The sequence below is a fragment of the Primulina tabacum genome, chromosome 2, assembly GCF_025594145.1.
Source record: "Primulina tabacum isolate GXHZ01 chromosome 2, ASM2559414v2, whole genome shotgun sequence".
Lineage (NCBI taxonomy): Eukaryota > Viridiplantae > Streptophyta > Magnoliopsida > Lamiales > Gesneriaceae > Primulina > Primulina tabacum.
The window spans coordinates 43,671,735-43,689,552 of NC_134551.1; the positions used below are offsets into that span (position 1 = coordinate 43,671,735).

The window sequence follows — 17,818 nt, forward strand, 5'->3', positions numbered from 1 at the left end:
CTCAAGTTTTGTGATCATCAAAATGGAGAGATTGTTGGAACATTTCATGTTCACAATCTTAATTTTGATGTTAACAAAACTTGTTTGTTAGTTTTTAATAATCTACCTTAGTGCACAGATAGCTGAAACTGAAATAATCAGTTTGCGAGCCAAAACTGAAGCTGTCGAAGATGTCAACTGAAAGCATCAACTTATCAACCAAACTAGACCAGTTCAACTGATGTATCGTAAATGAGTTTAACTGATTGTTCAGTTGATAGGTAGTTCAGCAGAAGAACCTCAGAAGCCCGGCCAGTCGAAGGAGTGTTCAACTGATGAAGAGCCCAACTGAGATCAGTTCAACTGAACAAGAGTGAAATCAGTTCAACTAACGAGTCAACTGATTTCACCAGCCCAACTGAAGACCAGTTCAACTGATCAGTTCAGAACATCAGTTAGGAGCAATCAATTGCAGATCAAGACAAGCTGAACTAAGTGGAATACAGCTGTGCGCAAAGGTACAATAACTTTTGTCCAGTAAAAGGACAATAATAGACGTTGCATCAGAGCTTAAAGACAAAAGTGTTCCAGAAAGGACAAGGCAAATTTCGAGGAACATATTCAAAATGCAACGGATACAATAATTGATTCTCACTGTACGATCAAACTTCGTGCCTATATATAGAGGGTGAAGATCAGTGAAGATATATACAACACAAGAGAGAAAAGAGTAGGGCACGCTTCAAAGTCATATCAGCTTAAGAAATAAGCATTCAGCCAGTCGAGGGAACACTTCAACGTGTTATCAGCTTAGATTAGAAGCATATTTCCCTCAGTGTGTGAGAACACTTTCGGATAGTGTTCAGAGATCAGTTCTCACACACACACACACACACCACCACTCAAATACAGTCATGCAGAAAGACGTTAAACTTGTGTATGTGGTCTTTCTCACATAGCCATTAAAGAAGTGTTGACTGGAAGGTGCTGCCTTCAGTCCAGTCTAGGAGTTCAGTTTAGGCAGTAGTGTAAGTCTTATCTGGGTGGGTCTGTACAAAGTGTTGTATCGATCAAAGTCTTCTAGTGAATCCTACCCGAGGTGGTAGAAGAGGTGACGTAGGAGCAGTTGATGTCTCCGAACATCCATAAGCATATCTTGTGTACTTTAACTATTAACCCCTTGTTTTAAACTGACTTGATCAGTTCAAGTATCTATCAGTTCAGTTCTCACCATAACTGAACTGATACATGCGAGAACTGATCCCCCTTATCTTCAGTTAATCAGTTACACGAGATTAAAAGCTTTAAAACTTTTCAGTGTTTCTAAACGAAAGATTAGAAACTACTCACGGTGTCACCATTCAACAATCCCTTAAGATTTAAATACGTCACCACATGATTGTATATATTATTTTCAATATATAATACTCAGATAAGATTATTTCGTGCTGCACTCGTATAATATTATCAACATTTTCAAAAGAAACTACTGATGAGATATGCATCGCTTATAAATACAGGACACCGAAATCGACTTGAACCTCAATTTGCAGTCATCCTATGATTCAAATATTCAAATATGAAGTTTACGTAAATATTAGTAGTATGTTGCTGAATGTAAGTGAACAAAGGACCTGCATTGTTTACTGGTCGTGGACCATCTGCACCGTCAGGCACGAACCTGACATGTAAATTATTTATAAGAAAAACCAGTTCAAACCGCCATCCGGTCCGGTTGCTCGTTGTCTTCTCCTCATCCTTACATTTCATTTCTTGTGGGAAAAGAAATAAAAAAAGGAAGACCGACTGAAACAATCGCATATAAACACAAACTAACCCCGGGCTTAAGCAAGTTTCCATTCTTCACATCACCGCCCAGATTTTATCCCGATTCGGAATTTTATCGCAATAACGATTTAACTGCGGAGTATGCATCTCTACAATGCATGGTTGCCACCCCCGGTGGCTGAGGAATCGAAGCGAGAGAAGCTGGCTTTTGCTGGAATCGTTCAGTCTGTTAAGGAGTCATTCAATCCGGACGATCCAGAATCTGTTTATGCTTCTCTTAAATGGGTCTCCGTTCTTGACCTGTAAAGTATTATCACCCTTAATTCTTTATCTTTCTCAGCTTAACCGCATTTCAGTTAATAATTGTTTCTGTGATAGCTTGAATCTGCAATTTTGTGATGTATTGAGTTTTGGCACCCGTCCTCAATTTGGTATTCTGGCTTGAATTTCGGTAGAATTAATCATTTTGGTACTTTTGGCTTCCATTTTCCAGTAGACAAGTGTATTGTGGTCATCCCACTTCAGTTTTAGCATATGGTTCTTTGACTGGAACAGGAATCTTTTCCTGGGAACAATAGAGTTTTGGTTGAGATACTATCTACTGATATAACATACTAAGGTTCAACAAAAAAATTGAAGTGCTCAGTTTTGTTTAACAACACAGGTGAAAGACGAACTTTCTCAACGAAAGTTCTGGTGCGTTCTTCTTTGTTTAGCAACACAATAAAAAGACGAACAAGTTCTGACCCCATTTCTGCCTGTGCCACTTGGGATACATAATTAATAACATTCTCTTTCATTCACAAACTGGGGAAGTGGAGGGGAAATATTAGAATTTAAGGCCACTTTCGTAGTTTGTAGTGTAATAAGGTGTTGAGGAGAGAATGACAATGTGAATTGGCTTTGTATTTGCCGAGCAGAGTAAAAACTGTAAATTGGCCAGCCTTATGGACCCATGTGGTTATGCTTACAATCTATCAATGTCCACACAAATTGAAATGATAATGAACCAGGATGGATCAGCTTTGATTTGTTTACTGGGAGGCCTTAATTCAGAGACGTAGGTGCCTGGTGGCGGGATGCCTTGGGCCAAGGTTTTTGTCTTATGTTTTTATATTTTAAACATTGTTTCCTCTTTCACTCTCTGCCGCCCTCCCTCTTCTTATAGTTTTGTTTATTTGTCATGTTATTCCTATTTTTTATGCACTTTGTGTTAATTAGTTTATTTTTAGTTTTTCTTGATGGATCTCAAGGTTTTCTTTATCAGATGCAGATATTATCTTGTCGTGCACAGTATGTCTGTTTGATTGATCAAGTTTTACTCTTCATCCATTGAGCAGTTTTATAAAGGCCAAAAGTGAGCTATCTCTCGAAGATGTGTCTGCCATGGTAGAAATTGGAATGAAACTATTTCAAATATCAGAGAACAAGCTTCATAGTCAGGTTGAGGATTTATGTTATGCGGGTTCCTGCTGGAGGTCTTGTTCACATATTTTTAATACATGCTCTGATTTTTATTTTTTTTATATGATTTCTTTATTAGGTTAGATGGGGAAACCTTCTAGTAAGATTGTTGAACAAATACAGGAAAAAACTGTCCTTGAAAGTTCAGTGGAGGCCTCTATATGAAATTTTGGTTCACACACATTTCTCAAGGTGAGCTCATAATTGGGACAGCTATTTGGTGTTAGTGATTCTATGAAGACATGATTTCACTGGGTTGAATAAACATTTTTGTTACATTAGAACGTAACATTAAATTAAGCAGTTCTTTTATATACATACGAATTTCTTTTCATTCACTTAAGCACAGTGGTTTCTTTCCCTTGTTTGCCATGTTGCATGGACTGATCATGGTATGGTTGTGGGCACATTTATGCTATCAACCTCGGGGTTCATTTAACATTGTAAACCTTACATTGCACTTGTCTGAATGTCTAGTGTTGATAGAGGTACTTGAGCTTTACCAGATGATTCGTGTAAATAATTATTTTGTGGTTAAAATTTTTTTAGTTCTCTATAATTGTCGCATATATATTACAATCAAAAGGTTGTCAGAGTCCAGTGTTTTATGGTATTCTTTGGTGTCTTCTACTTTTGTTTGAAAATAGTACACATACAAATTAGGTCTCACTTTCTGATACAGGAATACTGGCCCAGAAGGATGGAGATTGAGACAACGACATTTTGAGACAGTAATTTCTCTTGTTCGATCTAGTCGGAGATTTTTTCCTTCAGGTTCCGCCTTAGAGATATGGTCTGAATTCAGGTATTTTTGTCGTTTATCTTCTTTGAAATTTATTTTTTAATGTCTGAAATATAAATCACGAGTTTTGCCTTATCAATATCAGGAGGATAATGAGTTGAAGTAATCTGTATCATTAAAAATGTATACATTTCTTGCATACTTAAAATTGTGCGACTCATTTGACCAGATCATGGGATGTGTGACACATAGATTATAGTGTGTGTGTGGGGTGGGGGACAATTTTAGTGACTCAACTTCTGATTACTTGACGAAAAACAAGATGAGCTATGCCACTATCAGATAAAAAGAAGATTTTATATAACAGGGCCGAGTTATTTTTTGCTTAGATGCAGCGTCTCACACAAATATGATATAGGATTTTTTGTGTCTTGAGTTATGCTCACGAATTTTTTTTCAGGGAAGGATGCTATTACCTCTGTAGTATTTCCTGGTGTATTATATCATATACTCTCTAAGAATGGGAATCTATAGCATCATAACAAGTTACCTTATTACATACTCAGTGGAGATTACTTCTCAGATTTATTTGCTGTTTTTTATTTGTTTTCTTTCTTCTTCGAATGGCTGTAGGTGAAATAGTTAGTTAAGTTTTTTGATTTCTTGCTTCATCATTACTCATTTTGACTTTAGTTACCTATTTATTGTGTTATTTCTTACGAGTGCATGCAACTTTTTAAATTTTGGTTTGACATGACTTCAAGAAACTGCATCTTTTAATTTATAGCCAATTGTTCATGTCTTCTGTTGATTTGACTGTTCAATATTTTTTTCTTTATTTTAGTCCTGACTTGTGGTTCTGATCTAGTGAATCGTTGTTATTCATTGTTTGATATTATTTCTTGGAAAAAAGAGCAACTTTTGCCTATCAATTACATTCTTCCGATGTGTTCAGTGATTTTTATCTCAAATGTTAATTTTAACGCATGCTTTATTGGATGGAATACATTTTCAGATCTCTAATGGAAAATCCATGGCATAATGCTTCTTTTGAAGGTGCTGGATTTTTGCGTCTTTTCCTCCCTACAAACTTTGAAAATAAGGATTTCTTTCTGCGGTAAACGACTACTTTGTTCTTGTAAATTATTTTCTGATGACTTAGACGTTACTTCATCATCATCTTGATTTTTTTCCCCTTTCATTACAGGGAATGGGTGGGAATATGTTTAGATAATTGGGGTTCAATACCAAACTGCCAATTTTGGAATAGCCAATGGGCCTCTGTGACAGCTCGTGTCATAAAGAGCTACAGGTTCATTAACTGGGAGGATTTCACACCAGTTTTATTCAATATATATTTGAATATGTTTGAGGTAGAATTTGTTTAGTTAACAGTTTTAGCTGGTGTATTGTCATTTTTTAACTGTTAATAATAATATATACGTTACTGGGGATTTTCTACTTCATTAATGGTTACCACAAGAATCATCAATAAGTCCCCTGAGAACTAGGTGCTGCCATAGAAGTCAGCTGAGCCCCAGTTAGTATGTGCTCGGTAGGTTTTAGCAGGAAGTTTGGCAGACTGGCTTGACCTCTAGAGTTCAGATTTGTTTATACTTATTTAATATACATTTGATGCTATGTTCGTTAATTGAGATTCAACTCATACTTTGCTTTCTATCTCTTATTTTCCTAAGATCTGTTTCGAGTTTTGAGGAATAGCGAGTATTTCATTTGTCAGATTGTATTCTTCATTTACAAACCAGTCATTCATTTGGTATAAAAGAATCAAAGAATCATTTATGGTTGAGTATACTGTTGGAATCAATACAAAATCATGAAACATTTGTCCAAGAAACTTATGTTCTGAAATGTGTGCATGCATGATATGTGTAGGTGCCTGTGGCAAATGGGAGTGGTTCATGTCCTTTTTCTGTAGATGTTCCCAGGAACACGATATTTCTATTTGCAAATCGAACTGGCATACCATCAAAGGCAGTTGCTAAATCAATTGTAAGGCTTGTGTTTACTACCTAAGCAATCTAGCAATGCTCCACTGAACTCGAAGTAATGGTTTTAATTACTTTATCTGATTGCTAATGCAGGTGTATCTGTTGAAACCTGGTAGCTTGGCACAAAAGCACTTTGACGATTTAGTCAACCTTTTAGAGCAGTTTGTTTTCTAGAATTTTATTTACATTTTTTTCTTTTTATAAAAAATCTTGGTTTTACACGTCGTAATTTATGTGTTTTGTTTTTCGATTTTTTAGATATTACCATCCTTCAAATGGTGGTCGTTGGACTTATTCATTAGAACGGTTTTTGTTTCATTTGGTGAATTTATTCCAGAAGCGGTTGCATCAGGAGCAATTGTAAGTTTTATTCAATACAAGAATACTATTATGCAATGTGTTGGTATACTTTTTGATAAGTCATTGTTCCAGGAGTAAAGATGCCGGTGAGAAATCTGAACTATTCATCACCCAGGTTGATAAGGTTTCTTTTGTTAACACCGTGCTGAAGTTGATCGACCGGGGTCAGTATAGCAAAAACGAGCAGCTTTCTGAAACAGTTTCCACCGCAACTTCTATTTTGTCATACATAGAGCCATCATTGGTTCTGCCGTTTTTGGTGTCTAGGTTTCACATGGCTTTGGAAACTGTAAGTTGCATATATGAGTTAACAGTTCCACATTTTGGAAAGATAACTGATTTTGCTCTATTTCTTCACTTCTAAATTTCAAATCAATATATGTCGGTGACAGCAGCATAAAGTTAACCTACTTTTTTGTAGTCATGCTGACAACTTTATTCATTATCAATTTAATGGTATTATCAGATGACAGCCACCCACCAGTTGAAGAGTGCCGTGACATCTATAGCTTTTGCCGGGCGGGCACTGTTTTTAAATGCTTTATCTCCCTTGGATGTGAATTCAACTAGTGTCAATGGACCTGATCCATATGCTGATCTGCTGATGGTTGCTTTGTCCAACGCATTACTTGGAATGGATGCCAATGATCCTCCTAAAACCCTAGCAACCATGCAACTGATCGGTTCCTTATTTTCCAGCGTGAGGGATCTTTTCACTACACATATCCTTAAAGCATGAGCTGTTCGGACTGAGCTCGATCATCTTTTGTTTGCAGATGTCTACCTTGGAAGATAATATGAATGGAGCTTCAGTAATTCCTTCAATTCGCTTCTCGGAGTGGCTTGATGAGTTCTTATGTCGACTATTTTCCTTACTTCAACACTTGGAACCTAGTGGTGTCCTGTAAGTAATTATATGAAATCTTGCTTTTTTATCTAGTTGCCTATACACTCGTTTACATATGCACGTACAGTCTGTAGCAATATGTAACAGCTTCTCTCAGACATTGCCGTCGGTCTAAGTAGCCATTCTTGCTGCAGGAATGAAGGCATTTATTCACCAGCAAGTTCAGGGACTTTCCTGGTTGAGGATGGTCCCTACTACTTTTGCATGCTTGAAATAATGCTTGGGAGGCTCTCAGATTCGCTCTACAAGCAGGTGATTTCGATATCAATACGAGTTTCTTTGTATTTCAATTTTTGTTTGAAAATATTGTTGTGAAATTGTACGTAATATCCAACAGGCACTTAAAAAAATTTCCAAGTTTGTTGCTACAAATATTCTTCCTGGAGCAATTGCAGAGGTTGGACTGCTTTGTTGTGCTTGTATTCATTCAAATCCACAAGAAGCTGTTGTTCAACTCGTTAAACCAATTTTAGAGTCAGTTATGTCCTCATTGAAGGCAACACCAGGCACTGGTTTTGGAAGTGGCGCAACTTCAAAAGCGTCATCATCTAGCAAGGTTATTCTTCTCTAAATGACTCCGATAAGTTTAACTCCCACCAGGATATTTTATCAGCTTATACTTGTGTTTCTTTAGGTAAGAGGCACTCTGTCACCAGCTCTTGAGACATCAATTGTTTATCAGTTGAAAGTTCTGTCAGCTGCAATATGTTATGGTGGTCCGGTGCTTCTACATTATGGGAAACAATTCAAAGAAGTTATTGTTTCTGCATTTGATTCAACATCTTGGAAGGTTTTTCTTCTATCTTATTGACATAAATCTTAGAGAGTTCTGCACACACATCTGGTCTAAGTAGTTTGTTTAACACTTGAAAGGTAGTTGAGGGAAACTTTCAAGCATGAATTTTAGAGGCTAACGGGATTCATTAATTACATATTTCTCTAGTATCCGGAATCTCCAATGCTATGCCCCTGAGTTCTACACGTTTAAATGAGTTAATGATTTAATTTTGAAAAGAGACATGCAACTATTTCTGAAGGTGTGGTAGAAATGATTGTTCCCAATATTATGTTACTCTTGATCCAAGGCACAAAGATATTAGATCACCTGTGTATTCTTGTTGTTTGAAAATGCTAGATTTATTTTTGCCCATCATGATGGATCACAAGCTGATTTGAATAGCATTTTTTTTATTGTAGTAGTTTTTTATGGTTAATTTGAGGTTGGTTTCTTGCTAACTATACAATATGGAGTAACACAGTTGGAATCTACTGAGTGGAGAAAGTGTGTCATCTGTTTGACAGCACACATGAAGTCCTATTCTTATTCTGGTTAATTGTGACTTCATGCATTTGGTATCCATGCTAACTGTATTTGTATGCCTTAGTCGAGTCACGGAAATGTTATTAGAAAGTGTATGATATGGAACTTAACTCAAGCAGAATTTAGTGGGCGAAGAAAATATTCGTTTGTTTATGATTAGACACAAGTATTAAGCCTTATTCTTATCTAGATGTATAATTCCTTCATTCACTTGGGATGGTAATTGGATTAGTATGCCTTGGTGGAGTTGTGGGCATGTTATCTATTCTTTTGGGTAACTGTTCTTGGAATTCGAAATTGAATGTTTATAAAGTTTTGAATAAATTGCAGGTCAATGGGGCTGGTGATCACGTCCTCCGTTCTCTTCTAGGGAGCCTTGTTCACTATTATCCCATGGATCAGTACAAGTATGCCAACTCTTGTCACATTTGGTTCAGATACTTTATGCGACATTTGGGCAAGCTATATGTCAATTTAGCACGCTTGTTTTTGACTTGTGTTGTAATATCATGTCTTTTTAGGTGTGTTTCGTCTTACTCTTTTGCTACTACACTGGAAGAATGGATTGATGCAAAAGATTTTTCCCTTGATAAGCCACTGAAGTCACCAAAGTGGCATGTACCTACTAAGGAAGAAATTCAATTTGCAAATGAGCTACTGAAAATGCACTTTGAAAATGCCATGGATGACCTGTTAACAATATGTCAGACCAAAATCCACTCCGATGCAGGTAGTACCTGGTTGCTCATCTTAAATAAGTTTATCTGAGCATGTAGCTTCCATAAATGTTCTTTTACCAGACTGCTTGGTACTGCTGTGGAGCTTTATACCATAAAGTTATATATACGACAATTTAGTGAGATACACACGCGTGCATAATTGTGTTTATGAGTGTGATCTAAGGCTCTATTGATGGCTGTAAGTTGTCATTGTGGAATGTATTTCGGAAATGATTTCGTGACAACCTTGATATCTAGTTTGCATTTATGTACCAAGAAGATAAACACAAGTTTTCTTTCTTTTTTCCTGTCCTAGAATCATCAGTAAAAGATTCTATAGTTTCTTTGCTATCTTATTGACTGACTATTATGTACTTTAACTGCCAGGAGAAGAGAAAGATCACTTGAAAGTGATGCTTCTGCGTGTTGACTCTTCGTTGCAAGGTGTTCTATCATGTTTGCCTGATTTCGCACCATCGTATCGGAATGGAATGGGCAATGATGCAAGCTCTGTTCAGTTTTTGATTGCTGGAGCCACAGGTTCATGTATTGGTAGCTCAGAATTACGACAAAAAGCTGCTGATGTCATCCACGAAACTTGCACGTATGTTATGTTCCTTTCTTTCTCTGCTAGTGTTGTCTCCTTGCAATCACGTTGATGCTAACTTATCTGAAACTCATCATTGTTGCAATCTTGCAGATATTTGCTGAAGGAGAAGTCTGATGATAGCATTTTATTTCTACTTGTCATTCGTATAATGGACACATTAGGAAATTATGGTTGGGAGACCTCTTAGACAGTTCTCATTTTTGTTTATTCTTGGTGTTTGATATCATGCGAATTATTTGTTGGTAAATCCTCCAGGAAGTGCTGAATATGAGGAGTGGTCGAATCACAAGCAAACCTGGAAACTGGAATCAACTGCCATTGTAGAACCACCAATCAATTTTATTTTGTCATCTCACTCTAAAGGAAAAAGAAGGTAATGAATCCACTGTTATATCCTGTTGCTATGTCAAGGTATGTGTATTTTGATTCTGTGTGTTATATAGGCCTCGGTGGGCAATTATAGACAAAGCTTATATGCACAACACGTGGAGATCATCGCAGTCATCATATCATTTATACCGGGCTTCTGGAAACATCTTTCCATCAGACCATTTGACTCTGCTAATGGACGATCTTCTTAAGCTCGCTTTGCACAATTACGAAACAGTTAGAGGGTAAGTGTATTACTTCTTTTTTTTTGCCTTTGTTTTTCTGCTTGAATGATATGGGAATTGAGAGATTAAGAAGGTTATCCTTTAATTTCGTTGTGTACTATTATATGTGGAATTCTAGTTTCAGCATTTTTGAGTGGTAGTCAAACTCTCTCCTCTCTCGTCATGTCAATGTACATGTAATTCCAACCAAAAGTTCTCCACTTCCTTTTCATTTATTATTATTTATTTCTAAATTTTTTGTAATGTCCTCAGAATGGCAACAAAGTGTGTCCTCAAAATGATGAAAAGATGGCCATCAACAATTTCAAATTGTGTGCTCACTCTTTCTGAAAACTTGAGAAATCCTACCTCGCCTGAAAATGCGGTCTTAGGCTCTTGTGCAATACTGTCATCCCAAACGGTTCTCAAGCGTTTGATGGTACCACTTTTTTTTAGGTAATTTACGTCAAACACTGTAAAGTAACTACTGCTAATTCTTCTCTTCTTCTCCCTTAAATCCAGGACATAAAGGCTCTTTCTTCATTTCTTTGCGGAATTTTGTTCAGGTAACATTTTATGATGTTTACATAGTTTTATCCCAAAAAATCGCTTTTCAATGAATGACAAGTATTTTATTTAACATCTTGTTGCTTGTAGTTCCCACCATGAATCACTGAAGGCTCAGAAAGCAATTACTGAGGTGAGATTGTTTGATTCATCCCACCTTTCCCTGTGTTTAAGCCGGTTTAAATTTTCAAGATTACTCCTCAAGGAGTTCTTAGATAACCATATCCTATATGTGAATAACATTAGATGTGATGATAACAGCTTTTCGTCAAGTATAATATTCATTTTTCTGGAGTATCAAGAAGCTTTTCCCGGGCAACTGGCAGTCATGCGGATGGGACTGATTTTACAGATCTCATTACTGAGATTGGTTCTATGAGTTTTGAAAGCTCCAACTTGCATTGGCGGTACATATTGTTCTCGCTATGTTTATTGGAATTACTGTTACTTCTATTTTCTTGAATGGGTTATTGATACTGTTGCTGCAATATCGCCAGCCTTAGGTTATAGAATGTACAATGTCAGGCATTATGCATATCCGCTGCTGTGACTTCCAGATGTGGTTACTTTCCTTTTGTGGTGTGCATACCTACAAATTTGATTAAATTATTTTGTTTTAATTTCAGGTATAATTTAATGGCTAACAGAGTTCTGCTGTTGCTGGCTATGGCTTCTAGAAATGATCCAAATTCATCTAGAGAAGTTTTGAGTGAAATTGCTGGTTTGTAATTAATATCTTTTGATGCCTTCTATATCTGAGTGTGCTTAGCTGAAGATTGGTTTCTTATTGTTTGATTGCTTTATTATCCATTGCATTTTCTATCCAATGTTTAATTAGTAAAATTCAAAATTTTCTCTGATTCTATAATGTTCAAATCCTACCCATTTCAGGTCACTTTTTGAAGAATCTGAAAAGTCAACTGCCACAAACCCGGATACTGGCAATTTCTGCTCTAAACACGCTTTTGAAAGAGTCACCGTACAAGCTTCCTGAACAGAGTTTAAATGTTAGCAGTGAATTGCAGAGAGATGCCAAGTCATCCCTTGAAGGAGCTTTGACTGATATTTTTCAGGAAGAAGGATTTTTTAACGAGACTTTGAATAGCCTTTCTCATGTTCATATTTTCACAGATGCAGATGGTGTCAGTTCTAGAGGGCATCATGGGATCACTTCCTTGCAAAGTTTTGCTGACAAGTCAATAACTCGTTTCTACTTTGATTTTTCTGCTTCCTGGCCTCGTACCCCTAGTTGGATTTCTTTATTCGGAAGTGATACCTTTTACTCAAGCTTTGCACGAATTTTTAAACGGCTTATTCAAGAATGTGGCATGCCTGTTTTACTTGAACTAAAAAGTTCGTTAGTGGATTTTGCGGATGCTAAGGAGAGGTCAAAGCAATGTGTTGCTGCTGAGGCTTTTGCTGGAGTTTTGCATGCTGATGTTTCTGGCGTCTTAGAAGCATGGGATAGCTGGATGGAAGTCAAATTGAAGAACATTATCCATGCGCCCTCTCTGGAATCTATTCCAGAGTGGGCGGCTAGTATTCGCTATGCAGTCACTGGGAAGGGAAAATCTGGAACCAGGGTTCCTCATTTGAGGCATCAAGTGATTGGCTGTCTGATGAAACCTTTACCTCAGATAGTTGCTACTTCTGTAGTCGCCAAACGCTATACTTTTCTTTCAGCAGCTTTCATTGAAGTATCTCCACCACGAATGCCTGAACTTGAAATTCAGATGCATTATGAACTTGTAAATGAACTGCTGAGTAATATGAGTCACTCATCTGCACAAGTAAGCAAAATTATTCCCTTTACACATCCTTAAGAGTGTGTGATGTTGATTTCTACTTGTCGAACTAAGTGCTTTATTATCTTCCAGGCCTATGGTTATTGGTTTTTTCTGAAACTAGAATTTTTTAAAAATGGATTATTCTTTTATTAATTTCCATAAGCAATTATCTTCTACTTGGGGATTACAAATAGGGTTTTGGTATGACTGTGTCTTTCCGTCTAGGCTTGAAAATTGATGGCCAGAGATTGTTGTGATTTACTTGTGCTTTAAAGCTGTGCTTGTGGGGAAGAGATATATATTCGGATGGTAGGTGTTATTCCAGCAACCTAGAAAGGAAATTTAGTCAAACCCTGAGCGGAAGCAAATTTTTACAGTTCTCTAGTCTTCGTCGTATATTGTGCTCATGTGTTCGACCATCCGGTCAATTATTTTATTTTCGCAATTTTTTAATACTTTTAGAGAATTATTTTGATTGTATAATAACAATCAGGAATTGAGAATCCAGCCACAGTAATCTCACATTTCGATTTGAACCTGTTTGCTACTTTGTTTCCATAATTTTAAGTTTCCTTTTCTCTTTTTTTTTCCCTATATAATTGAAGTTCTTCTCTTCCCTTCTATTTTTAAGTTATTGATGGTCTTCATCTTTCTTGCGATCCATTTTCTCTTGCTTCTGGACTTGCGTAAAATTCTGCTTCAAATCTTCTTGGAATACCGTTGGCTTATATATGTAATGTTTTTGATGGGATGTTTCTTCTTGTCGTCTTTGGCAAGCGCTTTGAAATGATACGAGTGATTCCAATACTTGTAGTTTCAGCACTGGTAGATCATAAATTTGTCCTATTCATACTATCTGTTGTGCTGTCTTAATCTACACTATGCGAGTGCTCTTAGCAGAAACCAATTTCTCATTCCCATGTGGAAAATATTACTTCTAACACTCAAATTTACTGCTATCTTCTGTCAAGTTTATTAGTCTTGTCTGTACAGGTCAGAGAATCTGTTGGTGTTACGCTTGCTATCTTATGCTCAAACCTTCGGCTTCACGCTACTTTTGGTAATGGTCACTTGCATAATGTGGGTGCCACATGTGCGGATTTAGGGGTTGCAGAATCCTGGGATCAATTTTTAGTAAAGCGCGCATCTGGACTGGTAGCTAATATACAAAACCTTAATGCATTGGAATCTTTGGTGATTCCAACCGGAAAAATATCTGAGAATGGGATCTCAGATGACCATTCTAAAGATGATATAAAATGGATGGAAACGGTATTTGTGCTATTAAATTGTCATATTTATCTTATGGGTTTGTTGGTTGGTTGGTTGTCATTTAGTAAACAACTAACACAATTCTTTGCGACGTGGGCAGTTGTTTCATTTTATGATTTCATCTTTGAAGTCTGGAAGATCCTCGGTTTTGCTGGATGTTATTGTGCAACTCATGTTCCCTGTTATATCTTTACAGGTAAATTTATCCAGTCGCCTTTTGGGGTTCTGCAGTGATTTTTTTCCCATTTTTATTTCCGAAAATGAATGTGATGCAGCGCAAGTTTAATGATTTTCCTATTTATATATATATATATATATATATATATATATATATTTTTTTTTTTTTTGTATCTGGTTGTTTTTTAGATTTATTTTTAAAATCACCTAATAGCAGTAAAACTAGAAATCTAATCAATCATCTGAAAGTGAAGGTCTGGATTAATGTGTGTTGCTGCGAATGAATATTTTTCTCTTCACAGAAAAGTAGATGAAACACAAACAATTCAAACTAAAGTAGCTTTAATATTTTAAAAATTGGATCATTTATTCATGAATTGTTTACATGTTGCATAGTTCAACTAACAGGTGTTTGGATATATGACCATCTCTCAGTTGCCCATGTATTATTCTAACGATTACACACTGTTAACCCTGATTTCTATCATTAGTTTGTTAATTGTAGTTTTAAGCTATCATTCGAATTAGAAAGTACTGCGCTGTAATTTACTACATTGCAAAAAGAAAAGGTTAAGTTGGCCTGAAAATTTATCTTTATATATCTATTTACAATGCTGTGATTTTTGTTGTGCCCTAAGTTTACAATTAAGCTTGATTGTTGTTCCTGATAGGAAACATCAAATAAAGATCTATCGAATTTGGCGAAGGCAGCATTTGAATTATTAAAATGGAGGGTGTTTGGGGAACCCCATCTACGCAAAGCTGTGCTCATTATTCTTTCTTTAGCCGAAGATCCCAATTGGAGAACTCGATCTGCAACTTTGACATTTCTGCGAAGTTTCATGTACAGGTATCATAGCTGATTTTGGATTGGTATATCTTTGTGTAAGGCACAGTAAGGCACAGGCAAGATTATGTAACATGCTCTCATGTTTGTCATAATTCACGTAACCATATTTTGAATTTCTTACACCTTTGATTGATTTTCCAACACTGGCTATTAGATGTGTAGTTTTTAGTATCTAATGAGAGACTTGGTTTTCTCACATGTCCAACTATCTAAATTATTTTTGATTGTTTCTTAAGTATGCATTTTATCATATCTCCCTGCATTAAATATTTGTAAGTTATGATAATTGTACTAATCTTGCTTTTAGTCATGAATGATACGTTGTTAGTGAGCTCCAAAGCAGCCCTACCTCTGTTTCGCAAGTGGGAAACTAATATAGCTGTTAGTTTTAGCATGCCATTGCTACTCTGTGATTTCCTAACAATGTTTAATATTACTTCGTCATCCTGCTACAGGCACACTTTTATTCTCACCAACGTGGACAAACAGCAGATATGGCAGACCGTAGAGAAGCTGCTGACAGACAATCAAGTTGAGGCAAGTTTCTCATCTGATACATTTCTTGTTTAGACAATTTACAAATTTAGCTAGTGGTATCAGTTTACAAATCAAATGTGGCGTAATTAATTATCAGTCACATCTCACTATATGAGTCTGGCAAGTATAATCATCACAAACTTGTTCAGGTTAGGGAGCATGCTGCGGCAGTTTTAGCAGGGTTAATGAAGGGTGGGGATGAAGACGTAGTTGATGATTTTCGCCGTAGGGCTTATGGGAAAGCAAATCTTCTACTTAACAAGAGGAGGCTGAGGTTGTTTTCTTGCTTGGACTTTACATATGCCATGCTCTTTATTGACCTCCTCCCACCCCCGGCACTGCCTACCATTACTTCCGAAGATTGACTTTAACCCCTTTCCATATGAAATTTTTCAGTCTTTGGTTTATTTTTTTGTAATTTATATGTGCTTGTTCTTGTAGTGAAATGCGTATACAATATGGTAGCTTTTTATATCTATTGTTTACTGAGCTATGAGTAATTTGTAGAGCACTGCTACATGGTTCTTTTATGGAATATTTTAAATAGCATTCAAATAGATATAGCCCTAGAACCTAAAGAAATTTGAACAATTTGCTAGATCTAAACCTATTTTGTATGCTGCCCTCGCAAATCATGAACTTGTACTATCTTTTTTTGAAAATGTTAAAACATATTAACTTTTTAGCTCGCAATTTTTTCGGATTGACCATTTAACAGGGAAATTCCTTTACTGAATTGTTGTAGTTTTGCTCAAATTCAAGAGTGGTTATCATTCTATCCTTTATGGCATTTCCATGTCCATAATGTGGTAATTATTGTTGATCAGTGGTATCGGTGGTCAATGTATGGTTATTTTACTAGCGTGTAATTATCTATTTCGTAATTTCTTGCATGTGCATAGCTGGTACACACATTATCTATGAGAGGAGAGGCAGCTTGAATGTGCCACAGTTTTATATGCACTCCATGAATCAGTGTCTCTGTCCTGACCCTTGATCACTCCTTCACTCTTACAGAAGTAAGGTTTCTGCAGTGCCTATGGCATCTATACATGGTTCCATACTTGCTTTGGCAGCTTGCGTGTTGTCGGTTCCTTATGATATGCCCAGGTATGTTCGATTCTGGACATATTTATCTCGCACCAAGATAGTCAGGAAAGAGCATATAAAATGAATATAAAATGAATTGTAGGCGTTATTCTCTTGCACACCACAATTTACTTTACTCATGTTCGAATAATCTAATATCAAGCTTGTATTTCACAGATTACTCTGTATGATGTTCTGTTATTTTTCTGAGGTTATCCTGCTTGGTATTTTTGTGTGTGAAATGAATTTCCCTATTAAGATATATGTGAATTAGTCTTAACCTCTGTTTTGAAGATGCAATTTTGTTGAAACTTTCAAACTATTGCTAGTAATTCCATTTGTTAGCTTCGGTTTTTCTACAGGAACCAGGTTCTAAATATGAATGTTGGAGTAATATTTTAAAACCTTGTTCATTTCTTAACATGAAAATTGGAAGATGTTTAGATCGGTTTTTTAATATATTTTACCATAATCAATTTTTTTTTTCTTTTTACCATAATCAGTGTTCTAGACACTTTATTTTTTGCTCAAGTGATATTTCTTTATCTGCAATAGTAAACGATCTAAAATTATGTCCCAGTTGGTTACCTGACCATGTCACCTTACTGGCTCGTTTTGTATCGGAGCCATCACCCCTGAAGTCTACTGTTACAAAAGCAATTGCAGAATTCCGCCGCACCCATGCTGACACGTGGAATATACAAAAAGATTCATTCACTGAAGAGCAACTTGAGGTATAGCCATACAAGTGATTTCCTTTTCTGCTGAACAGTTGTCTAGCATGAGTCAAACATGAGCTCTTTAATTAATGAGTTTATCGTCCATGCTTGCAGGTTCTGGCTGATACATCGACTTCGTCGTCATACTTTGCTTGATGTACATTGTATTTTAAAACACCTCTCCCCTCACCCAAGGCAAATAGACAAAAAAGGAATAGAAACACAGATACATTATTTGATATCTTTGTAGTGATGTAATCAGATAATTATTTATAAGGTTTTCTTTACATTTTTCTTATCTATAAGTTCGCTATATTTTTATCTG

At 36.3% G+C, this 17,818-nt stretch overlaps 1 protein-coding gene across 3 annotated transcripts; it reads left to right on the plus strand.

Annotated features, from left to right (window-relative positions):
* Positions 1 to 1,757: 1,757 nt before the first annotated feature.
* Positions 1,758 to 17,817, plus strand: LOC142532299 (proteasome activator subunit 4-like). 3 transcript variants are annotated; one of them, XM_075638622.1, is made up of 35 exons: positions 1,758 to 2,069; positions 3,108 to 3,210; positions 3,311 to 3,423; positions 3,914 to 4,036; positions 4,989 to 5,090; positions 5,181 to 5,346; positions 5,870 to 5,986; positions 6,079 to 6,146; positions 6,244 to 6,345; positions 6,418 to 6,634; positions 6,812 to 7,045; positions 7,122 to 7,249; positions 7,387 to 7,504; positions 7,590 to 7,808; positions 7,887 to 8,042; positions 8,904 to 8,980; positions 9,095 to 9,303; positions 9,680 to 9,896; positions 9,993 to 10,072; positions 10,158 to 10,275; positions 10,346 to 10,516; positions 10,769 to 10,934; positions 11,018 to 11,061; positions 11,153 to 11,195; positions 11,324 to 11,469; positions 11,689 to 11,783; positions 11,954 to 12,852; positions 13,843 to 14,121; positions 14,222 to 14,317; positions 14,970 to 15,148; positions 15,604 to 15,685; positions 15,835 to 15,959; positions 16,703 to 16,795; positions 17,355 to 17,508; positions 17,608 to 17,817. In XM_075638622.1, exons 1-35 carry the CDS (start codon positions 1,909 to 1,911, stop codon positions 17,647 to 17,649), a joined length of 5,442 nt encoding a protein of 1,813 aa, XP_075494737.1. In that variant the 5' UTR covers positions 1,758 to 1,908; the 3' UTR covers positions 17,650 to 17,817. The 3 variants fall into 3 exon arrangements, with proteins under 3 accessions (XP_075494737.1, XP_075494742.1, XP_075494746.1); XM_075638627.1 differs by lacking the exon at positions 1,758 to 2,069 and having other exon boundaries at positions 3,316 to 3,423; XM_075638631.1 differs by lacking the exons at positions 1,758 to 2,069; positions 3,108 to 3,210; positions 3,311 to 3,423; positions 3,914 to 4,036 and having other exon boundaries at positions 4,990 to 5,090; positions 5,181 to 5,285.
* The last annotated feature ends 1 nt before the right edge of the window (position 17,818 follows it).